Genomic DNA, 20,963 nt, shown 5'->3' with positions numbered 1-20,963 from the left:
AACGGTAGGAGTAAAGCTTTGTTCTCAGTTTCCGCTCGTTAAAACAACAGCAGATAAAAGTTTCAAAATTGTCCATGTGATTTAGGAGCCTAATTGCTTTATTCCAAAGTGATTTAGGCACTTGGGACCCTAAGTCTCATTGGGACATAGGCTCCTAAGAAGCCTACATCATTTTTGAAAAAGGGACTTAAGCTCATTTTTGAAAATTTTACAGTCTATCTACAATTTATATGAATAATTAACGTTGAAATCTTTAGAATCCTATGGCTACCTGTTGTCCTCACTGCTATTTACTTACTTGTGATTTTTATATCACTTATTAATGGCTTTTCAACTAAGGAAGTGCTGCTTAGTATCAGGCATTTCATGTTTATTACATTGATACTTGATTAAGAGGTACTAATAGTAAGAGGTAAGTGAGGCCCAGAGAGATTAAATACCTTGCTGATAGGTACATAGAAAGTAAGTAACAGAGGTAGGAATTTACAGCCTAGCTATTCTGATCACCAGTCCTTTGGTTTTAACTAGTAGGGGAGAGCAAATTCTCTAACTCCCAGGCCCCAAAATAATGAGTATTACTAGAAAATGGTCAAGGCCTGCTCTATCTGCATTGTATATTAGCTTGTAATTGCAAAATAACATAGAATAAGTATGGTTTAAAAATTCAGCTAGGTCATTATGGAATTAGACCATATCCTTTATTGTTAGAACATGTAGATGTATCTCAACAGTGGAAAAAATACTAGAGAGTGAGATGAAGCTTCTGTTTTATTATTGTTCTTATTCTCTTTATTGGATTAAGTCTTAACTTCATACAAACAAAAACTTTTTAGTGAACAAATATTTGATGCAAAGTTGTCAAAAGTTTGAATCTGATCAGCATCTCTGGCCTACTGGGTGACTTTGGGCCAGTCAAGTCATTCTTTGCTTCCGTTTCCCCATCTGTAAAATGAGGATGACGATACTGACCTTCTTTGTTAAAGAGCTTTGAGATCTACTGATGAAAAGCGTATATAAGAACTAAATATTATTATTGTTATTCTGTATTAAATTTGCGTGAGGCTGTTTAGCTGAAATGCCATTATAGTGCTTAGACTTCCTGTAACTGCACAATTTTTTGTTTACATTCAAAGAAAGCAGATTTTGCAGTCTTTAAATCACATTCTCAGGGTTGTTTTGTTTTTGTTTTGATTTTTTTTAAAACAAGGATGAATCAATGAATTTTTGTGACACTAGCACAAATGTATTTGTGGTTTCTTTGAACAAAACCTTTTAACAACTAGGAATATGTTGCCTGTAGACAAAACTGTCAGTTTGCAAGAGATTATAGTGAATAATATACTTCTCTGTGTAGGATAATGGCTCTCCTGAAGAACATGCAATTTATGTGTGGGACCACTTTATTGCCGAGTCAGCAGCTGAAAACGTATTTTTTGTCGCTCACAGTTATGGTGGACTTGCATTCGTAGAGTTGGTAAGTGTTGACTTTTCCATTGCCCTATTTGCTGAGGGCTTTCACATATCTGAAGAAGTTAAATTTAATGTTCTCTTTCCAAAGAGGGTGGACAATTTAGAACTCTAAACAGCTTTTCACATGGTATGTTTAGGTTTTAAAAAAAAAAATTAAAAACACTGTTTTTTCCTCTGTTGATTATTTACCGAATTATAAGTCAGTCACATAGGGCTTCATGCTTATAGAAGCCAGGGAAGTCCAAACCTGTGGATCCTAACTGGTGGTATGTATGCAAAAAAAGGGAGAATACAGCTTCTGTCGTGCTCTGTGAATTCTGGGTTGGGGCTGAATACATGTAAGTACAATGTGTAATGCTCACTGGGTCAGTGTTGTTTTATATGATTTCCTCCAATGCAGTTTGGAACTCAAGTGAGGGAACTTGGAGGCACCTATTGACAGGGAAACTCATAGAGGACCTGATCCAAAGCCCATTAAAGTCACGGGAAAGACTTCTGTTGATTTCATTGGGCTCTGGATCAGTCGCAGTGTGAAGGAAGTACAGGAAAGAGTGTGGACGCAGATTTTGCGACTTCCATGGAAGGCAAACTTGCATATCACTTTCTATGAAAGCATTAGAAGGAAACTGCCTGTTTAAATTCACAGAATTTATAATGGCTCAATGGGACAACTCATGTGCATAAAATTAAGCATATACATTAGTGTTAGCAAGTTCAGGGCCAAAATGTTCAAGCAATTTTGCACCTTGATTCAAAGCTACGGGAGGACATCACAATTGCACTACTGATAAGTTGGGTTGCTGTGTTTATGTAGTTAAAGTTTTTTGACTGTTTTGCAACTCTGGGAGAAAATAGATGTGTGAGCACCTCTGGTCAAGAGAAGAAATGCTTATATGATTCAAAGATTTTAACAGTTCTTGTTGATTTTTTTTTCCTATGGAAATTAAGGCTATTTCAGTTCTCTCATTGCTTCCACAATCTTTCTTTAAATAGTCTGTATGTGTGCACGTGTTGAAACCTGAGAATGATGTAGCTGATCTAATCCCACAAATGTTTTACAGTCCTGTCAGTAAATTGTACAAATTTACTTTTATTTCTCAAAACAAAATATATCAAGATACCGAGTTTTGTAGTTGTAAATTATTCTGTGTGTAACACATCTTGACTGTTCATTTTGACCTATAATTGCTGCTGCATAAACTGATTGTATAACGTGAGCTCTTTTCAATTATGTCATGTGATTTGGATTCCTTATATACTGTAATAGTATGAAATATCTATTTCCTTTGCTTTTGTGAACTGTGAAGTTTCAAATGCTCAGATTGTTGGATTATCTTGGTGTGCTTAAATTTTGAAACTGAAATATCTGTAGAATTCAGTAGGTTTTGTCAAGTAATACTGTTTGGGTCACTGGATGCATACAAATATATTTTATGCACATTTCTGAATAAGCATTTCTTAATATAAGAAGTCAGGAAATACAAAGTGTGTTTGATAATGTTAAATTTTAATAAACAAAGCACTTACTTGAAGGTATTTTGGAATTTTAGTGAGTAAAGTTCTTTCTGTCACATTTCAGTCAATGGCTTGAGATGGCGTGGGTAACAGATGACCAATGTGTCATTCCCATTTTGCCTGTTTCTCTCGTCACACTGGTGGATATTTCTCCACTTTTGTTCTAGTTTAATATGAAGCACACAGATGTTTCAGAACAAGACTTGACTTCTGACCTTGGGGCTTCTAGGGTCAGGGTGCTCAGGGCCTGTGAAATTATCACAAGCTGAGCTAAAGTTTTTCTCCATCACAGGAAGTAACCAGTAAGCAAGAAGTTAAAAAGGAGCTTTGTCATAGAGACAAGATGGTTTCAGTAAGGGTCAGCTTCTGTAGTCTGCGATCTCCACAGGAGGTGCATGCATGGGAGGAAGAATATAATATATAACTACTGGCACATCACATATCTGTCATGGAAAACTAGACCTGAGAAGTATATTTAATGTAATAGTCCTTATTTTTTTTTAAAATTGTGATTAACACCTATTTTTGCATTCGCTGTTAAATAAATAAATCAGAAAACTTATTTTTATGTATTGGTTTTATTGGCAGTAGACGTTTAGCTTGGGGGTTGCCCCGAATTATAACAGAAACAAATATTGAACTACAATAATAAAGGTTTTATTTTTACCATAATATTAAGTGGTCAGATTTGCTTAATATTTTTCTTCTTTCCTTCCCTAGAAAATATTTTCACTAAGAAAGTTTCAGCTTGTTTTTAAAAGCGGTTTTTAGTAACTAGAAAAATGATGCTTCTAACCTTTTTGCTCTATCCATCGCCAAAATGCTATTCTGTAATCCTGAACAGTAGCAATAAAGTAAATATAGTAGCTTGTGGAGAATTAATGTCCTAGAGAAAATATTCATATTCATTCTCTCTCTCTCTCTCTCTCTCTCTTTCACACACGTACGTACATACGTATGTACGTACGTAAATGCAGTAGTTATGTAGACTCCTTGTACACTTCTCATCTGTTTTCATTCCCCTTGCAGAGGGCAATGTGAAACTTCTGTTTTTTACTTGGAATGTAGGGCCTTGCCTATGCCTTTTGCACCAGTTTGTACCCACAGAGAGTAAAATAAACCACAGACTTTAAAATAAATGCCTTTTATACCTTGTGTTGGTATGCATGCAATGTATGCTGCTGAATGTGTTCTGATTGTTCACAATTATTTAATCTCTGAAAACCTCTAGGTTTTCATTGCTTCCTTGGGGAATCCACTCTAAAAGTAACTGTCACTATAGAGTTAAAAGTCCAGAGACTTGACATTAAATGACAGTTAGATTGTGGCATTTAGTAATAGCCTATAGTTGAAAGTAATGTAAAGCTGCTTTTTTCTGCAGAAGGAGCAGGAGGCATTCAGCCTTACCAAGGCAGAATATCTTCAGGCACAAACTGGTTGCACCCTGTAACACGTTTAGCTGGTGCACCAAGCTAGCTCTGTTCCATTTACTTCCCCCATGCACACTCCTGTTGGGTGACTTACTCTGGGAGGGAAGCATTTTGGTAGCAGTCTCTATGCTCCGCAAAGTGCTGGGGCAACAACTATGGCCAGCCCTCATGAAGTCTGAACAAAAAGGGGGAGCATCATTATTCAGTTGCCATTACTCTGTAGCTGTATAAGGTCTAGCTCACAGTCTAGCTTTTAATTTTGATTTTTGGTTGCCAAAGCAAAAAATCAAGATGTGATTTGCAAGATACTTATCTAACAAAGTTAAACTTCCCTAAAATTTTCTAATATTTGTCACAAGGTACATTATGGTATTTTTATTGTTGTCCCAAACTTTTGCCTTTGTATGCACATGTAGGTGTTGATATTTGAGATGTTAAGGAAAACAAAGTCTGCAACATCATGCTTGAATGTACAGAAACGGTTATCCTGTTACTGCAGCGTAGGCACCCAATTCCTCTACCTTAGTCACAATTACAAGAGAAATCATTGAAAGTGATTTAGCATGTGTGGGAAGTAAAGTTTCACCAATAAGTGTAATTAGTTATATTGTTTATAGTTTGAATTACAAGTAAGAATCATAAGACTACTACTAAACTGTATCTTAACATTTATTAATTAAAAATTTGTATAGTTGTAGTTTGAAATTAAATGTGCAGCAAACAGATGTCTAAAAAGTAAATTATTTTTTAAATACACAGTACTAAAAATAGTTGTAGGTCATGGTCTTTTCCTAATTACTGATTTTGAAAACTCAAAACCTGATTCATGAACATATATTATCAATCTTCTGTTTGTTATCCAACGCACAGTATATTTCAGCAGGGGATTTATTTTCCAAAGCAGCTTGCTGTACTTGATGGTAAACAATAGAATTTGCGCAACTCCTATTTAATAGAAAGTGAGATTTTTAAGTTGGAATCCTTTTATGTGTGGTCAGTGAAAAGAAAAAGACCTGCCACTGAGTCTTTCTGCCAGTTTTGTGGTGATACAATTTTACTTCATGTTATGAAAATGTTTTTCTGTCCCCTGTTCCTGTATGAAAGATCCACACATGTGTGAGGCCCTGAATGTGCAGTTGGATCCATGTAGTTGGATCCTTGTGCCTATGTGGACCCCCTGGGCCACCCTTGCAGATCCAATTACAGGACTGGGGCCTAACTGTGTATGCAGGAGAAAACAAATTCAGACAGACTAGTTTTCTGGTATCACTTTTAAAACAAATGCATTTCTATGCTTTTACCCTTACTGGGTGACAACTGCTCATATTTCAGAATCTCCAAAAGAATTGCCAGTCCCAGATTTTCAAAATCATTAATCAAGCCCCTCAAAATCAAGAGTTTGGCTTACAAATCATGAGATATTTTTAAATGATCATTTTGGGCTTCTTTTTTATTTGCCTTCTGCTTTTTGAACCTTTGTGATTCATATTGTCAAGTTTTTTACTACAATACCGAATGCTAGAAACTTCCTTTTTTGTTTTTAAATAAATCAATTCAGCTTTAAGAAAAACACCAGATAGCACAAGACTTGTGATAAACTTGTGAGAGATGGCAACATTATCTCAAATTTTCAGTGTTTGCTGTTGCAATGATTGTTCATCAGAGAGCAATCAGGGAATTAAACTTTGGTACATCAGCAAAGGAAAAGTAGTTGAACTGTCTTTTATTTAGATGAAAAACCACCCAACCCATTGTAGTCTTTGACTAAAGCGTTGTATGTATGTATTGATATTAAGTTGTAGATAACACACAGATTTTACCTATAGATTGTTAAAATTTTAAAGACATAGTAAAAAGCTGTAAAGTGCTGATGAGGTCAACATATTACATGAGTAGTTGAATTGCTAAACATACTGTAGAGTGCTATGCTTTTCATACGATAATCTTCCATTGAAAAGTGTTTAGACTCAGATTCAGAAAAAATTACTATAGTTTGATTATTTTAAACCGCAGTCCACTGAAATGACAATATCTGCAGTCTTAGGCATATTTTATCTTTACATCAGCTTCCTGCTTCTGTTTTTCCTCTGCTTTCCCATTATTTATGAGTCAATGGAAAGGAGACTTTGAATCTGTTTGTGCTGTACTAACAAGCGTTATTAAACTCTGTGTCCTTAAAGTATATAGGTCAGATTCTCACCTGGCATAAATCAGCATAGCTCCACTGAAGTCAACCTGCTTTATTTCTTCAATTTGAAATCATTTTAAGGCCTTGATCCTGTAATATGATCCATATGAGTGGACACTGTGCCCTTGCAGAGCCCCCTTGACCTCAGTGGGACTCTGTGTCGGCAGATTGCAGATTGGGAGCTTTAGTGGTTGTGCTGTTAAACTGTTTCTGGCTTTTTGGGATCACCAAGACCAGTAAGGGGCTCGGTCATGGCCTGGCCTGTAACCTAGAGTACCTTTATGTTGTGCATCTTTAGTTCAGAGCCCAGACATCAGTAGCCAATCCACAAGCACACCTTGGCTTTCACCAGCCTAGTTACTTAGTTAGCACAACAGAGACTTGCTTGGAGTAAAAATAAATAATAGGTTTATTTAATAGAAAAATTAATAGATTCAAAGATAAGAGTAAGGGAGAGCAAACATATGTAGGTTACATAGAAAATAACCATAAAGATGCAACTTCAGCCTTTAAGCTTTCAGATTAGGTAAATCTCTTTTCTAATACAAGTTACCTATTGCCTCTGAACAGTTTCCCAGCATACCTGCTGTCCTAGAGGGGATCCAGTGTTTCATGGACCCCAGCACCTGCCAAGTGACGGTCCCTCAGTTTCTGGATGAAGACCAGTCTGTTTGAAGCCTTTTAAAGGGCTTTTTCCTCTCCTTTTTTTCTCTCTCTGATTATAGTGACTCATGGTTATTCAGGGTGGGGAGAATCTAGCTGGGATGTCTCCATGTCTTCCCATTAACTCTAATGGCCCATCATTTGTCTTTTCCTGAGCTGTACAGTGCTACGTGCTTGGTGGTAGTCTTGTCTGGCTGGGGAGGCAGCCCCTCCTTGCTTGATTGCACCACCAATTATGAGCACAAAAATACATAAATCCCTAACCACGGTCTGTATACATATCTCATAATGATCATTAAGTTAGAACACTATAAGCTTTCATACTCAACATATTTTTATTGCATAATAATATTGTATACAATCAGCTGATTCAACCACTTATTCTGTGGGGTTCAAACCCCCTGTTCTCCCCTTGGGGTATGTGGACCTTGATTGTCCCACTGTGGCTAATTTATCATTAATTGAAACTTTATTATTTAATGTCCATTAAATTTGCTTTTTAAATTAAACACAATCTGAGCAACAAGTAATAATTGTACATAGGATACTGTCTATACATGATGCTTCCCTCCTCTGCCTAATCCATAATGGATCCTATCTTGAGGTGTAGCAGACGGTACCCAGAATCTGTTGGTTGTTTTGGAATGGGTTAAAATCATAGAGGTGGGAAAACACAAGGAGTACAAATTGAAGAAGCAGAAGAGTAGCACTACTGACAGGCCAGGTGACTGGTTGCTTCTCCTTTAACAGCTGCATGGGAAACCGCTGAAGAGACTATAGTGTCCCAGATCAACCATAGCTAGGACACTGTCAACTCCCACAAAAGCAGCTTCCCCGACCTCTGTTGTTAACCAGGGTGCCAATCAGGACCTTGGAAATGGCAAAATTGAGCTCCAGGAAGGTCTTAATTTCCATTTAAAAACAAAACTTGATTGGGAGCTTATCATAGAGAAGTGTTCCATATTTCAAAAGTGTCAATAGGAAAAAGTAAATCATACCCATGCTTTCATGTACTTGCAGTCATTAAATGGAATCAGAAAAAAAAGCATCCTTTAACAAATATTGAATTTTGATTAAAGTTAAGGAAAGCAGCATGGACTAGTGCAAGGGTCAGCAACCTTTGACATGCGGCCCATCAGGGTAATCCGCTGGCAGGCCGCGAGACATTTTGTTTACATTGAGCATCCGCAGGCATGGCCGCCCGCAGCGCCCAGTGGCCATGGTTTGCTGTTCCTGATCAATGGGAGCCACAGGAAGAGGCGGCCCACCGACCAATGGGAGCTGCGGGAAGTGGTGGGCCGCAGGGACATGCTGGCCGCCGCTTCCTGCAGCTCCCATTGATCAGGAACAGCAAACTGTGGCCACTGGGAGCTGCCTGCGGATGGTCAGCATAAACAAAATATTTCATGGCCTGTCAGCGGTTTACCCTGATGGGCCGTGTGCTAGGGGTTGCTGACCCCTGGACTAGTTACAATGCCTCCCACAATGGGGCCCAAAGCAACAGTAATAAACTTTATTTACAAAATTTGTCAGGATTCTTGAAAATGGAATTCTCAACTACACTGTGAGAACTAATTTTAAAAGGTTATTTTTAAAAAAACCCTTTTAAAAAGAGATGGAGTGAAAGGGTGTAAATAGGAGGAGAAAATGTAGTGATGGGGCAGGAAACTAAAAAGTGAGAACTAAGTGAAAGAGCAAAATAAAAGGGGGAATGGTAGATTGTGTGCTTCCATATGGTGAGGACAAGTAAACGATAAACTTTGTACAGAGCAATCCTACTGAGGGGTATTATAATGTAATGACGGGGAACTGTTCCTCACTGATAGTTTCATATTTCAGGACTCAAGCTCCGTAGAACTTGACAGCATGCTCCATGTAGATGAGGGCTGGGGGTCAGTGTGGCCATACTTAGTGCAGACATTTTACATCAAGCTTCTAACAGAATTTACCGAAGCAAATGGCTATATTCAGCAGCTAATACCTTAGCCAAATCTTGGGTTTTCATGGGGACAGCACCTCTCTCACCCCCGGGCAGACCCCCAGCCAAATTTCCTGCTCCCAACTATGGAGACACTAGAATTTAAAACAAAACAACAAAATTCGAAAAAAAGTTAATATTTGTAAACAACCTGTTTTCCCCAATCTCATTCTTGGAAGCAGCAAAACTATTTTTGCTGAAACTTTAAAAACAAAAATTCAGCCTGAGGTAGACGCGAGCATGGCAAATTTCAGCCTGAGTGGATAAAGTTTGGCAAAGGTTATAAGCACAGAAAATAAGGGACTATATTAGCAAGTGTAAAGCAATCTTACTTACAGGCATTACTACCAATTCTGCTTATAATGATTTATTCATGATTGATTGATTTTTGTTTGTATATGTGCTTGGCTCATTGTAAATCCTATTTTTGTTACATTTTAGTCTGCTGTCATTTTTCCACTTTTCAGCCTAAATAAATGTGGTAGCACCCTGATGTTGGTAGCACCCTGAGGCTCCAGTCTGCCTCACAGACCCATGCTAGGTGCTATAAAAACAGATAGTGGGAAACAGTCCCTTGCCTTCAAGAGCTTATAAGTCTAAAAAGACATGGTCTAAAGGGAGCAGATAAAGAGATCGGAGGAGGTTACAAAATACAAGTGAAGAGTTCATGGTATCATAGTCACATGTCTTGATTCACTTTTTGTTTTAATTTAAGTGCTATGAAATGTAGGCATCTGATTTTTTTTAACTCAGTATCAACCCTATCAATGTTGCTGTTGAACTGACAAAAGGGGTAACTACAATGCAAAGTGACACATTTTTCTCCCTTCCCCAGGAGATGAGTGTGCTGCGTCTGCAAGAACTAGAAAGAGGGATAGTCTTGAGCTTGGATCCCCACTTGCTAACTTCACCTAGATCAGTTGCCCAGCCTCTTGTTATTGTTTCCTCTTAATCATTTTCTTATTTAATGTCTGGTGCTTGAAACACTCAGCTGAATCCATATTCTGCAAATTTACAGCATTTGTGCACTTTACCAGGTTCTTTCAAGAGGAGAAGGGCAATGTTTCATGGCTCAGAAATATGTACTGTATATTAATCATCTGCACTGCCATCATTAATATAGATCTTAATGGCTAGTTCATTTTAATTTTCTAGTTTAAAACCAATGTTGGAATGCTAATTATATGATGTATATAGAATCAGAGCCTTGTGGATGATAGAGATGGAAAAGACTTGTTAGATCCTCTAGTCTAGCTACTTGCAAATACAGGTTTGTACTCTACAATACAGGGTTTGACAGTCCCAGGCAAAGAAAGTCCCACACTTCCCTTCAGAGACTTTTCCACTGCCTAATTGATCTTGTTAATTATATCTTTTCAGCATTTCACTCCACTATTCTTAATTTAACTTTGGCATACTGCACTAAAAAATCCCTTTCACACTGTGGTATAAAAAATCTTTGAGATATTTGCCAACTTTATGTCTGGCCCCTTTAGCCAAACTGTATATAGTTCTCTCTTCTAATTTTTTCTTGTAAGTGTATTGCTTTCTTAACTTCTTAACCTCGTAAATATTTTTTCTGGTAATGTGCCCAGAATTTAACATGATATTCTAGGGGCAGTCACAACAGTCATATCAAGAAAGACTATTATCTCTCAGTTCCACATCACGACCTTTTTTATTTACACAGTCCAAAATTGCAGTGGACTTCTTTCCAAACTCATGTCTAAATTGCTGTCCACTGTCATCCCTATGTCCCTTTCAATATTTCTGCTTCCCAGATTTCTCATTCCCATAGAGTATACATATATGAAATTATTTCCCCCCAGATTTGTATTTTTCCAAGTTAAATCTGGTTTTGTGGTTTTCTGCATATCTCTATGGACTTGATGCAAGAACTTCTGATTGAGGGTCTGTGGCCTGTGTTGTGCAAGAGGTCAGACTAGATTATCATAATGGCCCCTTCTGTCCTTAAAATTTATGACTCTTGGAAAGTTGTTTTGCCTTTACTACTGTTGGCAGTTTCTCCCAATTTGTATCACCTTCACATTTCATTAATTCCAGATCATTAATGAAGATGCTACATAAAACAAGATTTGACACCTGTACCTACAATACCTCACAGATACTTCCCACCTATTTGTTATTTTGCACTATTTTTTGCCAGTTTAATTTCTATATGACAGTGTATCAATCCAAGCCAGTTTGAATTTATTTTACATTTAAGATACTGCGAGACACTACATCTGAATTCTTTACAAAAATGGAACTATATTGTATATACTATTGCTTTCCCATCATCCATTAATTCTGTAATTTTCTCAACAACAACATTTAAGCTTCTGTCAATACTTGCTCTTTATAACCATATATACTGCTTATTACTCATGGTCAGAGCTGAAATAAGGAATAGAAATTATAGATTCATGCACAAAACCCTGCTCCTGAAAATGTGATTAGATCAGAATCTCAGGTTTCATTTGGAGGGGAAAAATCTCTTTAAAAAAAAAAAAAGTTGTGAATAAAACCTTGTACACATGAACTGAGAAAAACCAATGCAATGGTGTCTGCCTAAGTCTGCAGATAATCTGAAACAATTATTCATCAAGGTGTGAACGTTAATTCCAAGACCCACTGCTTTAGGAAGCTTTGCCAACGGCATCTCAGCACAGTAGTCAATGTATGGAAGTAGGAAGGACAAGCAACAGGTCGAGTCCTCCTCCTACCGCCCAACCAAGCAGTAGATCAGGAAGTTCGAATCCCTTAATAGCTATAATGCATGTCATCTGGACTAGCTGTTTTGTGTATGTTCAGATTTGCTAAGTACTGTCTGACCCACTGTCAGAGGACAGGATACTGGGCTTGATGGACCTTTGGTCTGACCCAGTATGGCCATTCTTACGTTATGTTCTTATGACCTGCTCTTTTTCAATAGTTAACAGATTTTACCTTCCTTGTTGGTTGTTCGATTTTCTTTTCTGTTGGCACAGTTTGTGGCATTTAGCCATAGACCTCACGGAGTGGAACCACCATGATGGGAGCTCTTGTCTTAGCAATAATAATCCCTCCCTAATATCCATGAAATACAGGGAAATAAACACTTGGATAAGAGTACTTTGAAGGAGCTCTTTGGAGTGATTTGGATAACAGTCCCTGCATATCTTTGGGCATATAGACTGTGATTGTCTTTGGTCCCTGTGTGGGGTCTGCAAGGGTGTGTGAGGGCATCCCTCCTGCTTCATGTTCCTATGCAGGGACCAGAAATGATGTGGCTCTACTGTATCATTTTCTTGCTGAATACAGATTTAAGAAAGGCATTTAGTATCTCAGTAATGTTTGAATCGTCAATAATTGATTTCTCTCCTCATCCATGAATATATTCTGTCATGGTTCCACTCTATTCTATCACACTGTTTTTCCCTCTATCATAGGTAGTGGCTCCTCTTTTATATCAAGCCCCTGCATCTTCTCTACCATGGCATTCAACTCTCTGCCTTCTTCTATTTTCTGCTACTTTCTACCTCCAAGCATTTTGTTTCCCGATTCTGTCTTTAACGAGGACTACTTTCAAACAGAGCCACTTTTACAGTTTTGCAGTTCAGCTCTGTGTGTTTTGACAATGTAATGACTCCTCCTATCTACCTTTTCTTTCTCTGCCAGTCTTGACCAAATTAAGCTTTTTCTCAACTTTCTTCAGCTAAATGTCTCAAAGACAGAAATACTGCTCTTTGGGAAGAGAACCATCGTCAAATGTAACTCCAAATTCTCTATTTCCTTTCTTGAATTAGACCTCCTATTCACTTCTGCTATCCATAACCTTGGCTTTATGCTTCACAATCAACTTTGCTCCCATTGGCTGAACTGTCTTTCAGTGCTAAATTGTCAATGAACACTATTGCCTCAACTCCACTTTTGCTGAAAGCCTCTTGCATACATTCATCACTTCTCACCTGGACTATTGCAGCTTCCTCCTTTGTGGCCTCCTCAAGTCCTAGATCTCCAGACTCTGGCATGTGCAGAATGATGCTGCCTTGCATGAAATAAACATGTTCCATCACCTCCAATATCATACAGCTCTACTGGCTTTTCATCCAATTCAGGTTTAACTTCAGAATTGCCTTCCTTGATTTAGAACCTTCTATGCACTTGTTTCTTCCTAGTTTACTTAATTTCCTCAACTCTCCATCTGTTTCCAGATCTTATCAGCAAATATATCTTTTCTCCTCGACTCTTGCACTTCTTAATTTCTCTATTCCTCTGCTGTTGGTTTTGGGTGCAGATTTTTAAAATGTTACTGCATAATTTGTGTGCACAGTCATGATAGTTGCATTTACAAATGGTCATCTAGGTATCTAATTTATTGTTTAAATGCTCAAATACGGGGGTTATCACTTTTTTCATACATATTTTTAAAAAAATCTGAGCTTTTTATTTCACTTTGTAGATTTTGTTATTTAGTTCTGTAAAGTGGTTTGGGAAACAGTTTGCATTAAAGATGCTCTGAAATGTAATCATATCAATGGTATGAAAATATTTCTGTTCTTTATTAAATATATATTTACACACCTGGGAGGGGGAAGAAATGTAGGGATCTTGGATTTACGTAGATGAGAGAAAGGGAGAGCAAAAAATATTCATATGTATTCTATCATAATAGAGATTATAATACCTTTAGGTTTTATCAGGCAAATTAGGCTTTTTTAATTCTGTTCTTGAAAATAAAAACATTAAAAAATTAAGAAATGAAAGCTGGCTTACTATTATTTCATACTTTTTTTTGCTGTTTATCTGATTTGATCTTGTGCCCATAGACTTACACAAGTGTATTGTGTTACTGTTAATTTAAATGTTAATTATAATGAAAAGTATATGCTTGGCCTTTGTGTGGAACAGTAGAGATTTTATGAGACTTTAAGACCAGGTTTAGTGGATCAACCAAGGGAACTACAAGTTTAATAATATATTAGAAATTACAAATCCTGCTGGAGTAAGATTAATCTAACTAAACATACTACTCGTGAGGACAACACTAACATTGTGGTAATATAAGAAACAGGTGATATTTATATTTTATCTTAGACTAAATAAAGAAAGGAAAGTCCTAACAGATCTATGTTACACTGCTTTTTCAATATGTTATCAAAGTCTTTTAACATTGGTTGTATAGGTCATACTATTATTATTCATATTAAAAGTTGGTTTTGTAATACAGGAATTTAAAAATAATTCCATTTATATGTTGTATTTACATTTTATAGTAAGGAAACGTGAAACTATCAAATATGAGTAATGTATTAGAAAAATTGTTGTAATAACAGAACTAAACTGATATTTTAATAACTGACAATATTTTGTAGACTTATAGTTTTACTATAACTGTGTAAAATGATAAATAGCTTTAGCTTAATTACTGTTCTGTCTGTTCCCAGTTCCAGTGCAAATTAAAATCCGTGTTAAGCTTCAACTGTGCGGTATCAAGGTACAAGGTGCTCGAGTTTTTTACAAGCTTGATTAAGCCGTCTTATTTGCTTGTCGATATCTGGATTATAGTTTGTCCTGGTGTGGCTCTTGCTGTTTGACAGCAATATTATGCCTTTGTTCTATGAAGTTAAGAGGTGATGGTGAGCCCTTAAAAAGCAGGGAATTTTAGGAGGGAAAAAAAAGTCTGCTCTCCACAAAAATAGAAAATGAATAATGTTGGGAAATCACTCTTTACAAGTCTTCCTATGAAAACTTATTATTTTAGTATTTGTATATAGTTATCAAGTGCCCGGTGAGTCGATATGATCTTATACACATGGTTGCAACTTTTGCATACCTTACCAAGTTGAGAATATTTTCTAGAAATAGTAATACTGTATTTGTCCTTTTTTTGAGAGAGAGAGAGAGAAAGAGACACAGAGAGACAGAGAACACGTCATAAAATCTTCAATTCCTTCTAAAAAATGATTCAGTACAGATGAGGTTATAAACTATCATTACAATATTCATTGACAGGATAGTTTTCAATCAACGTAATATAATTGTGACATTAGGTCTTCAATACTGTACTTCTTGTACATCGTGAACCTTCTATTATTTTTCTACCTTAGGAAGCAATCTACTAAACAGCATTTAAATACACCTTGATTTCTACCCTGTCAAATTAGCATGTTTGAATCTTAGCTTCTAGCATTTTAGCATGAGTTCACGGTTGCCAAAAGATATTAAAAAACTGAAAGTTTATTTTCGCAAATTTAAAAGAATTGTTAAACTAACTCTGGTCAGTTTTCTCTCACACTTTTACTTTTTCACTGTGCTGTGTTCAGACCTGGAAGATTTTTCAACCAGGTTGAAATAACCTAGTTTAAGAGTTCACTGAAAATGTGAGGGATTCATCATATATTTACTGTCTGAGGCTGATATAGCTGTAAGGTTTTTCTGATCCCATTGATCTATTGCGCATGTTCCCTCCCTGGGTTGCAGGACGTGCTTCTATTTGCATAAGGCCCTGGGCAAGGTTCTTTCTTGCATTGATTGGCCTGTCCAAGGGAGCCTGATGTGTTCTTGCATTGATCACTTTGTCTTTTCTTGGAAGACAGTGTTACACTGAGTTCATCTCAAACATTCTAGGGAGAAGGTAAAACTTTACTGCAGATGTCTCAATTTTATTCAGATGTTCCTTTGTGTATAGGCCTTTTTTTCCAGGATAAGTATCTTTTTCTTTTATTTTGGATATGCTTCTGCAATTAAAGTGCATTGTAAATTAGAATATATTGAAAAGGTATGTTAAATAAAATTGTCATATGTATACCACTTATGTCATATTATTTTTGTTTTAAAACAATGCCTTTAGCTCCCATCAAAAATCAAAACCATTCTCTTTAAAGATTTAGAAACTATAAACTTAGACATAAAGTAAGATTAGCTATGCTGTTATGTATGCTTAGATTATCATTTTTGCTTTGAAACTTGTAGTTTTTTTAGGTCTATGTAGTGGAGTTAATTTTCACTCTTATAAAAGCATAAAATTGTATCTCCTTTAGAATTAAAACTGTAGCTGGATATTGGTTTTCCAGAGCAATACCTCAGAATTAGTAATGAAGATCATGTTAAATTGTCAAATAAGGAGATGATTAATTAGTCATACGTTGATAAGAGGGGGAAATTATTTCAATCATATCCTGATTTTTACAATAGTGGTATGTTATGGAGTGAGTTGAGAAATCTAGGTTTAAGAGCCAAGGCCTTACTTCTGAGAGAATGGAGCTTCTGAATGTTTCATATGTTAACACTCCTTATTGGCTAGTTGTTAGATCAACATTTGGACTCTGCCACAGCACATATTTGCCTACGTATCTGATTATGTAAAAGATGTCCGTTAGCCTAGTCCACCTAACATATATCTGTGGTAAGAAAATTGACTCACTGACTTTTTTGTCAGGTTCAGGTGAAATATGGTTTTACCTGATCCAGCATATGTAGTAACCATGTGAACTTTACCAAGCTTGAGATATTATATAAAAATTGTATGTGATGGCCATTTAAAAAAATAGGTTATAGTTTGTGATAACTAAGCATTTCAAAAATTATTTCTTAATGGTTTTACAAGATTTACAGTGTAATATTTTACTAAAAAGAAATTTTTATAGGTGTCATGGGATTTTCTTTAAAAGAATCAAGTATTAGAGATGCATAGTTGACAACATAAAAGTTCTTCATTAACACACTATTTCATAAATTACATGGAATTATTATAACTTGGTTTATAGTGTGTCTCTCCACAGAATTTATTATATTTTAGTAATGCAACACATTTGGTTAGGGAACATATTCCTTTGGTCATTCCGTGTAAAAACAAACTTAGATAAGTGCAATTCAAGCAGCACCTATGAAATTTCATCTTCATTATCATGCAAATGCAGCAACAGTATAACATCTCCAAAGATGTCATTTGACTATTAGGATCTTTAGAAAATGACCTCTCAAAGCCACAAAGCTAATATTCCTCAAGAAAGCTATATAATGCCTAAAAATTGTCTATCCTTATTCTATATGAATAATGAATATAATAGGACGAGCCATTATTAAAATGACAAAAGAATGTTAACCTATTTGTACATGGGATTTTTATCTGAGCTTTGTATCTTTGTATCTAAAATTCTAACTATTCTGTAGTACTAGAAAAGGAAATAGTAAATATATGTCCCAAAATTCTATAATAAATTTTATAATACTTAGAAAACTATTTTCTGTGATTTTACTACGTATATAATAAGATCCATGCAGACTGATACGGTCAAATATTGCATTGCAAGCATCATATTATATATTCAAATTTTATGCAGATAGTATATATGTATTTAGTATATGTATTGTATGTACATTTGCCACATTATGTGCAACTTTTTTTATACACTGGTCAAATTTGCATGTTTGAATGAGTGAACATACAATATAGGTATGTGCTAAATATAAAACAAAGAGGGATAGGAGCTGTTTTACTTCTGAAGTAAAAGATGAGTCTCTATATCTCTCAGCAACCTATGATCAAACAATCTAATTCATATGCAGAAAAGTGCTGTTGCTTAGCTATGTGGGAGAGCTATTGACTGCACGCAAGCAACAGGAACACACCACTGTATGGTATTGCAGGAGATTTATTGAAAACCCTTAGAGTATTAAAGTGAAACACAAAACAGAAACGATTGTAGGCAATTAAAATGAAGAAGAATGATATAATCTCTTATTTGAGATGACCATACTTTTTGGCATATTAATGTCATTTTCTCTTTCTGGAAAAAAAGTTACATCACATACTTAGCATACTGTATTTAAGCCAGATGGCTGTATTAAGGGAATATGATAGACCTATCTAGGTACTAATGTAACTGCCACATAATGAGGAGTTTTTGTTACCCTATAGGTGTTGCATATCAGGATTTCCTAGTGAGGGATATGCAGTTCCCAGTGATGCCCTTAATATGGTACTGGGATACTTGCTGTTGTGTTGAAATAAATGTTTTAAGTAGACTTATTGGTAATTGGTTGATTGTTGGCGGGTTCTTGACATCAGAGGACACAAGAGGCCTTTTACTGAAAAAGTCTGAATATCCTAGAGCTGTGAAATAAATGGTAAGAAATGTATTTGTCAATTGTCCTATGAAGAATATAACTTTTTCTACACATTTAGTGGAGAAATAAAGTACTGCAAAAAAACCTGGTATTTTTCCAGCTGTTGGATATTGTTATTTAAGTAAATGAGGAAAGACTGTTACACCAACTTTATTTTTCTCTTCCTTCTTAAAGTAACAAAACACAGAATTTCTAGATTGGAAAAATGACAAGGAGGGCCTGAAAACATTCTCCTCTATCACTATAACAGTTTGGTTTTGTTTGTGTGATAGAGCAGTAACTGATGGTTATGGATTATTTTGGTATGGGGATCTTTGTGAAGTCCAGATGTTGACAATATGGCTGATACTGTATTGCAATAAAAATGGTTTTCAGTGCCTCTCTCCCACATAGCCATTTGTGTCCGTCTGTGCATTACTTGAAGTTTTATTTAGTTATTGTATGTACTATCTGCCCCTTGACTCAGTCTTTTGAAGAGATTACTGACAGAAATACATTACATGTGGGATATTCTAGTGTGGCTTTGTTTTTTAAAAATGTATGATTTGGCATTTTATTTAACATGATTTTGTAAATTGTTTACAATTAGTTTATATCTTTTACCCAAAAATAGACACATGAAATTGTATAAAGTTTACCAAGAACTCCTCACTAAACTGTTGTAATTTGTGATATATTCATAACATTTCTACAGTGATTTAAATGAACTATACAGCATCATTGCCTCTGAAGTGTTAATTTTTTTTGGACAGTTTGGGTTATGGTACATATGTGTATGTACAGCACCTAGCACAGTAGGTTCTGAGTTTGGTTGGGGCCTCTAGGCACCTAGTGTGATAAAAATGATGATGATAATAATAATACATAAATAATAAAGACAAACCCATCATGATTTTCCGAGGCTGCAAAGCCAAGAATTTTCTCTTTACCTCTTCATAAATAAATATAGATTTTCACAGGTAAGTAGAGCCTAAATAATTACCTTCTTTTTATTAAAATAAAGATAATACCATGGGGAATAGCATTGCCCTGGACTGCATTTCTTATGGTCTTTTGCTCATACCACACACAATTTTATATTATTGATACCTTTTGTTAAGTGCAGTCCCAGTGAAGTTTCTTCCAGTTTAATTGTTGTGAGCAAAGTGTCAGCTAAAAGATAGAACCAATTCAAGATTTACTTCACCTATAACTATATTTGGTAGGTTTGCATAAATCTGTGGAAACACTGAGAGTATGTATACATATATGTGTAAATGTGCAAAGTTAAACTTATGTATATAATGCACATTCCTTAAGATTCCTTATTTTCATCCCTCTCTTTCTTTTTCATAAACATTAAAGTAACATTCAGCATTTTTAAAATAATTCATAATTGATAAATAAGTAGGAGATGCATTACATAGGAAATATCTGATACGTTCTGGAAATCAAATAAATATGTCCTACTTTGCAATTTACCACACTCTATGTCTGCCTGTCTATAGTCATGTATGCACTTAAACATGTCACATATTCCATGTATAAAATTCTTAATCGGTGTTAGCACAGTAATTTCTATATCATCAAAGACCTATTGACGCTGATAATGTAGGAGGTATTTTCAGTCCTTCCTTATTTTCCCCTGACCTCTTACACACTGACACACTCCCCTTCAATCACTCCATTTCCACCCAGCTGCATCCCAGGTGAAACTTCATGCTTATGCCTGTCAGCAGCAAGCACACGCTACCCTTTTTTTTTCAATGTAATGTGGAGTACGGTCTCGTCTCTTTAACCAAGAAAAACACATGGCAGGCACACACTTAAATAAGAAACATACTGAAGGTTATAAAATAACCTCAGTTTTGGTTTTAACTCTCCTTGTAATAGAGGGATAATGAGTAATCCTGAGGTGCTTTCAGACTTTGGGACTTAGGTCATGCTTTTCTCCTGCTGTTAATGTTAAAACAAACACACACTCACACAGACAGGGATCACGCAAGCCTTTATACCTGTTCTTAGAACTATTGAATCAGCATTGTATAAAATGAACTTAAGATAAACATTACATCTCTTTCCTAAATCAAAACAATGCTCAGATTCTTCAGAGCTACTTTACTGATCAAAACTGACTCTGTCAGCAAATCCAGTATAATCTGTATAACATTTTCTACTGCAAGTTGCTTGCCATAAAAGTACTTGATACCTGGAGCCAGACAGTGGAACATCTCTTCTAATTTTAAAGTAGCAGCTAATGTCTATGAATCTTAACTAGAATGGAAAAAGAAGGGTATCCTTCTGGCCATAACACATAACTGTGATCTCACCTTTGGTCCATCCAAACAAGCATGAGTCAAGTTGAACTGCTTTGGGGGTTTAGGATGAGCTCTCCAGAGGATAGTACCATGACTCATATGAAAATATTTGACTAATTTTCATTGTTTAGTATATGAAATATATAAATACTGGATATAACAAAATCTGCAATAAAATATGCTTTGTATATTTCAGTCACTGAACTATACTGACCTGCTAAGTTATTGGTAAATTTAATTATTAAAACTAATTTTCCATCTTTTTTTTTAAAAAAGCATTCTCAATGGCTACATAGTCTAACTAAGCT

At 35.8% G+C, this 20,963-nt stretch overlaps 1 protein-coding gene across 10 annotated transcripts in view; it reads left to right on the top strand.

Moving 5' to 3' along the window:
- Nucleotides 1-20,963, top strand: part of ARB2A (ARB2 cotranscriptional regulator A) — a 364,451-nt gene that overhangs the window by 211,764 nt on the left and 131,724 nt on the right. For 8 of the 10 annotated variants that reach the window (XM_073344477.2, XM_073344478.1, XM_073344474.1 and 5 more), the window contains one exon: nt 1,355-1,474. The exons of the other annotated variants lie outside the window; for them this stretch is intronic. In XM_073344477.2, coding sequence (XP_073200578.1) covers nt 1,355-1,474 — 120 coding nt within the window. The remainder of the gene's footprint in view (nt 1-1,354; nt 1,475-20,963) is intronic. 10 annotated transcript variants of the gene reach the window in all.

The sequence above is a fragment of the Lepidochelys kempii genome, chromosome 5 (genome assembly GCF_965140285.1).
Source record: "Lepidochelys kempii isolate rLepKem1 chromosome 5, rLepKem1.hap1, whole genome shotgun sequence".
Classification (NCBI taxonomy): Eukaryota; Metazoa; Chordata; order Testudines; family Cheloniidae; genus Lepidochelys; species Lepidochelys kempii.
Note: the sequence above shows the minus strand (reverse complement) of the source record. Positions and strands in the feature narration are given on the sequence as shown.